Raw genomic sequence first — 6,001 nt, 5'->3', positions numbered from 1 at the left:
ACCGCATGCATTTTTATCTCGCGGTTAGGATGACTTTTATGCTCAAAACCGAACCAAACCGCACCGCGATCACCCCTAACTACAATCATCATTACTTTCCCTTCACAAAGTCATCCAATCTCAATCCGACTCGTAATGGCCACAATTTGCTACAACAACAAAATAGCCGGTTATAGAATTTTCTAATTATGTAACTTTCTTTTCTTTCTTTTTTTACAAAATTATGTAACTTCCCAATTATGTGACTTTTGATTAAATTCATAATCAACTTACTCAGTAGCTTTGGGTTAACCAAAATGAAAAATAATTAGTATAAACTTTGGAATGGTCATGTAATTTTATTATGATTGTTCACACAATATACATTTGATAAAGCAGCACTAATAACTTAGTAGTAAGTGGCAAAAACTGATAGATAACAAATAATAAATTGACAAAATGGCCAATGTGTAGAATTGAAATTATTTCTTGTCGGCGAAGAAATTGTAATGGCCAGCTTCATTTGGGTCGCCGATACAGAATGTCGTCTAGGGTATCTTTTACATAGTTACCCACTCTGTTCAAGTTTTTTACAACACCGTATGCCACAAGGGTAGCATTTTTTTGAAACCTGCGGGTTTAGAACGAGGTGTTAGAATTACTAATTCCAGACTACATGTATGCTTCTTTAACAAATATGTTTTTGAAAACATGTGCTTGCCTGTTTAAGAATTCTTCTGCTGAAGTATTTGGAGGTTTCCGGATAGCATGTTCACGTTCTGGAGAAAAGAGCCAGCCAAAAACCACAAAATAGAAAGGCTCTTTAGAGGCAGTCAACATATGATATAAGATGCCCTACTGCTTCTATGACTTTGCATGCACAATTCACGGCTTCTTAACATATTGGGATAAGTTACTTCATGATAATTGTGCAAATATGCTGAGGCTTTTAAATCTACTATTGTGATTCTTTTAATAAGCTAATGAGGAGTGATTGAAAAAGCAGGAAATGACATACGGGAGTATAAACAAAGAAAAACCAAGAAATTTAATACCGTTAGTTTTATGAGCATGAGGAGGAACTTGGCCAACAGGTGAAGTAGCAGAATTCACCTCTGAGACCACCTGAAACATGTGCAATACTGTTAGAAATTTGGACCACAGTATATATTGGAATAATATTGGAAGTTCTTACTTTTGTAAAAAACTCCTCCCAACCTTCACCCTCCATAGTTTTTTAATTTTATTTCATCTGTCATAACCTTAAATTTAATACTTGGTCCTCATAACAAATTGATACTGGCTACTGTTATATAAATTAATAAATTACACAAGATATGTCTCAACACCCAACAATACCCTTGAAACTAGATAAACATAGTTTTTCATAAAGATAAACTGCAAGGGAAAAGAGGCTAAGATATAAAACCTCAAGACCAACGCAAAAGGGCAATTTTGCTGTTTTGTCTTGCGAGTCAGGTGAAGCATCTTTGTTGTCTAGGTAGATAGAGTATCCAATACAAGCATACTTGAAATTTGCAAGCTTGCGTCCCTCTTTAGAAGCTTCCAACTCACTTTCTCCCACAACATATGGGGGAACTGGTAATAAGCAAAAGAACATCAATATCAAAACTCAACACTTTAAAAGCATATAATGAAACAATGACTAAACGTTAATAAATAAAGTAAATCATAGAAAATAAAACGAATAAAAAGAAACAAAAATTTAGTGAGCAATATTTGTTACTAAAAATAATTTATTAATAATAGAAACATAATATGGATGAAGGTTCATCATCAGACAACAATGGATGTAACTAGTAAACTGAATGACTAAAGTTAACAAATTGAAAAGCAAAATAAAATCATACATCATACATAGTAAAAATACAAGGTCAAAAAACTTAAATGAGCAAAAAAGTATATAGGTATTACAATGACAAGACACTATGCATCAGATATCCAAAATTCCAAACAAGCTTATGAAGCACCAATGTCGCATATGTAAGCCTTGTACAAAAGTTATTAAGAACAAGGGAATGTGCAACACATTATATTAAAAAAAACATATTGAAGCTAGCAACACTACATATCATGACTCACCAAGTAAATCTTTTTAGACTAATTAAGTGAATTATTCAAAATCCAAAAGCACCAACATTCAGTTGGTATAAGAATTAAAGAGTGTGATGCTAGCACTCCTCAAACAAAAAATGAGGTACCTGATAAATGAAACTCATTGATTGGAAATCCATCTAAGTTAACTATGCATTAGACAAACTTACAAATTTGGCTAGATTTATTTTTGTTGACATTTTAAATTTTACAAAGGACCGGTATACCCTAGATTTATCCTCACGAGTCACAAATGTTTCGCTTTCATTCTTCTCATTTCACCGATTCTCATGCTTCTTTCAAGATCTCAACCTCTTTTTATCTCTGTGAAGGTTATTCTCACTCATTCCATTTCCCAGTCCCCCTTCTTACACAACAGGAAGTATTCTTGATGATTCTCACAAGGCAAAGGATTACTACAAACACGACTACCCCCATACTCATTTCTTAATGATTCCAAATACAAGCTAACTAACTAACTATTATAATCAACATAGATTAAGGTTAAACTGAAAGCAACTGCTCCAAATTTCCATAAACTCAAAACAGAGAATGCAATCTCATCTTAAAATCGGGCTACATAGTTTGTAGTCTTCTATGTAGCACTGACACTTTAGATGCCCAACATCAGACACTAATATATATGTAGTTAAATTCAATCACTTCCATTTTCTCAAATTATTACATATCTCTAGGTCAATATCAGTGTCGTGTTTGGTAATTGATAGGTTGTAATCATGATTCATAACTAATACTTACAAAAATGCCAATAAAGTCCAAAAGCAAATCCACATAAGAAATTGTTAGAAATCATAGAATCATAGGGATGAAGATAATAGATGTAAGCAAGGTAGAGGGCATAGGAGTATTCATGAGGATAATACTCATAAGAATTCATATTGAATGAATATAGATTGATAAAAGAATGAGTAAAATGTACAATAGAGTGACTTATTTATAGAGCTACTTGGAGTAACTAACTCCCTAACTAACTTTCTAATCTTCTAACCAACTTGGTAACCTATCAACTAACTCTAGTTGATTAACTATCTATATTCTTAACAGCCTCCCTCAAACTCAACATTGGGAAATTTACCAATTTGAGTTTGAAGTACAGTTATTCTAAACATTTATTGTGTAAAAAAATGAAATCTAAAATTGCATTGCTGCAAACATCATGATGTCCAAGTCCTTAAAATCACAAGCAACCAACTAGGTCAACCAACTTCAAGTCCAAAAAAGCAGCTCCTTTAGCAAAATCCACATAAGGCTTTTGTTAGAATCTCTGTCATTACCACCAATGCTGACAAAGATGCAAAGCAACTCAAAAATAACCAACTCCAATAAGCTGATACAACCATATTTCAAAGAATATTCAAAACCAACCCTTCAGCCATGCTCTAACAGTAGCTCAAAACTTTGTATGGTGCAGTATGTGTCAAATACCAACAAACAATCATCAGTATGTAAGAGCAATGGATCAACTAGAATCAATATCAGAAGACCAAATAGTATTGTGCCTTAAGCAAATAGGCATCAAACAAGGCAACAAGCCACTGATATGAAACTGAGAAAGAGGATAACGCTAAGATCCATAGCCAAATCAAACCAGCAACAATTACAACATACTTTCAACATTCCATAGTGTAACTTTCTATGCATCCAAATCCCAAAACAATTTCTCCAACAAATATGTATTCACTCACTGTCTAAATGGAATGAAACTGAACCCAAGTTGATCAGCAGCACAACCAACAAAATAATCCTCAAACCATGAATGAATTTGCAAACCTCACCAACCATTTGATCAGCAAGAATGGACAGGTAAATTGGAGCACAAACTAACATATACCAAGAGGATTTGATGTACCTGAAGCCATAAGCAACTAACCATCAAACAAGCTTGAACAATGTTGCAGAACCAAAACTTGAACAATGTTGCAGAACCAAAACTTGAACAATGTTGCAGAAGTGACTTCTATATTGTAATGTAATATCCTCCCTCAAACTCATAGTAAGAGAATTCTTAGTATCAGTTTAGAAAACAAAGACCAAACAGAAAATGACAAGAACATCAGCAATTGCAACTTCCAGAATTATAGAAACTGCATCAGCATTCTCTTCCTTAACTGCAGAAAATAGAACAAGGGCCTTGCTATTTGGTTTCTTTCTTAGAAATGCCATATTACAACAGCAACACCATACACAATCAATCATCCGAAAAATGCAGCTCAAAAAATTTCTTCAATCTTCATATAAGAGCAACTTGACCCCAAATAAACCAATTGGAAGCACAGCAAACTAAGGATTACTCATGTAATTCTAAAACTGAGAAAGAACAATTGGTTCAGATTTGTTGCTATCTGCAACCAACAATCATAATTGAGTTTGTGGTTTGCATAGAAAATGAGAAAAGGAAAATTGATGGCTATTATGCGAAAGAGAAAGAAATGTTTTCCGAAATTCCACCGGGATCAAAAGGGAAGAGTGAAATTGAATTGAAAACTGACGAAGATGAAAGCATAATAGCAGAATTGTAAATCACTGACATAATTCCACCGGGATCAAAAACTGTGATGCCTAAAGCTTGATGGTGAGAAATGAAAGTGATCATGAAATCGACATCGCTAGAGCAAGAATCACAAAGAAAACAAGTAATCTCCCCAATCTTGATGGAGAAACCATCAGAATCTGATGCAATAGAAGGAATAGAAACCGGTATGATTGGACTTGCGAAGCTGCCAAAAAGGATTGAATCTTGCGAAGTTGAAAATTCCAGATCTTGAGTAGAAGTGCTGAGAATTGCAACATTATCAGATTCATCTTCATCCCTCGGGTATCGCTATAATACCATGTTAGAAATCATAGAATTATAGGGATGAAGATCATAGATGTAAGCGAGCATAAGAGTATTCACGAGGAAAATACTCATAAGAATTCATATTGAATGAATATAAAGAATGAATAAAATGTACAATAGAGTGACTTATTTATAGAGCTACTTGGAGTAACTAACTCCTAACTAACTTTCTAATATTCTAACCAACTTGGTAACCTATCAACTAACTCTTGAATAACTTTCTAATATTCTAATATTCTTAACAGAAATATTAAGCTATAGAGAGATCAAAGAATAAACTTTGAAATGCAAAACTATTTTACACATTCAATATTTCTCACTGGAGGATTCAATCAACAATATACCAAAAATAACATTGAAGCATCTAAATTTTTCAGCATCCCAAAATGTTAATATTCAAACTCACATAATTCAATTCCTTTACATCACACCCAATTGATTTTCCTATTAATTTTATGAAACACAAACAAAAATACAAGCAGTTCAAAAAAACAAAAAAATACAATTTGTGCATCAGAGAGAGAGAGAGAGAGAGACCTTGTTGTAGCGTTCTGGATAAACCATAGCAAGTTGGATTTTTAGATTTGGCTTTAAGAACAGATGAGTAATATGCGCATCCCTTACACGATTTTCCTTTGATTGTACTAGGAGGATTAGGGTTAGGGTTAGGGTTTGGATTTGGAATTGGAATAGAATTAGGATTAGGTTTCGATGTTGGAGCTTCTTCTTCTCTTCTTGTGACCGCCATGAATGAGCACAAAAAAAAAAATTGATTTTCTTCGCCAATCACACGAATTCACACAAAACGTAACAATGACAGTGTTTTTGGGCTTGGGCGTTTAGATATAACTAAGTGGAGTTTTCTATTTGGAGTTCCCTTTTTACTCATACACTCCTCATCTTTTTTAACTTTTCTTTTACAAAATACCATTTGCCATTTTAGAGCACTTGCATCCATTACGCATATTTGGGTTCTTTAATTTAGTATAATTTTTTTATATTATTTTGTGTTTCCTAATTAATTAAACAATTCAACTATATTTTTGA

At 33.4% G+C, this 6,001-nt stretch overlaps 1 protein-coding gene across 1 annotated transcript; it reads right to left on the bottom strand.

Annotated features, from left to right (window-relative positions):
• Positions 1–307: 307 nt before the first annotated feature.
• Positions 308–5,761, bottom strand: LOC123924635. The gene is made up of 5 exons (XM_045977588.1): positions 5,492–5,761; positions 1,409–1,578; positions 1,035–1,104; positions 701–758; positions 308–610 (listed from the first exon to the last, which is right to left on the bottom strand). Exons 1-5 carry the CDS (start codon positions 5,700–5,702, stop codon positions 499–501), a joined length of 621 nt encoding a protein of 206 aa, XP_045833544.1. The 5' UTR covers positions 5,703–5,761; the 3' UTR covers positions 308–498.
• Positions 5,762–6,001: the final 240 nt, after the last annotated feature.

This window comes from Trifolium pratense, linkage group LG4 (genome assembly GCF_020283565.1).
Source record: "Trifolium pratense cultivar HEN17-A07 linkage group LG4, ARS_RC_1.1, whole genome shotgun sequence".
Lineage (NCBI taxonomy): Eukaryota > Viridiplantae > Streptophyta > Magnoliopsida > Fabales > Fabaceae > Trifolium > Trifolium pratense.
This window is presented reverse-complemented; position numbering and strand designations above follow the sequence as displayed.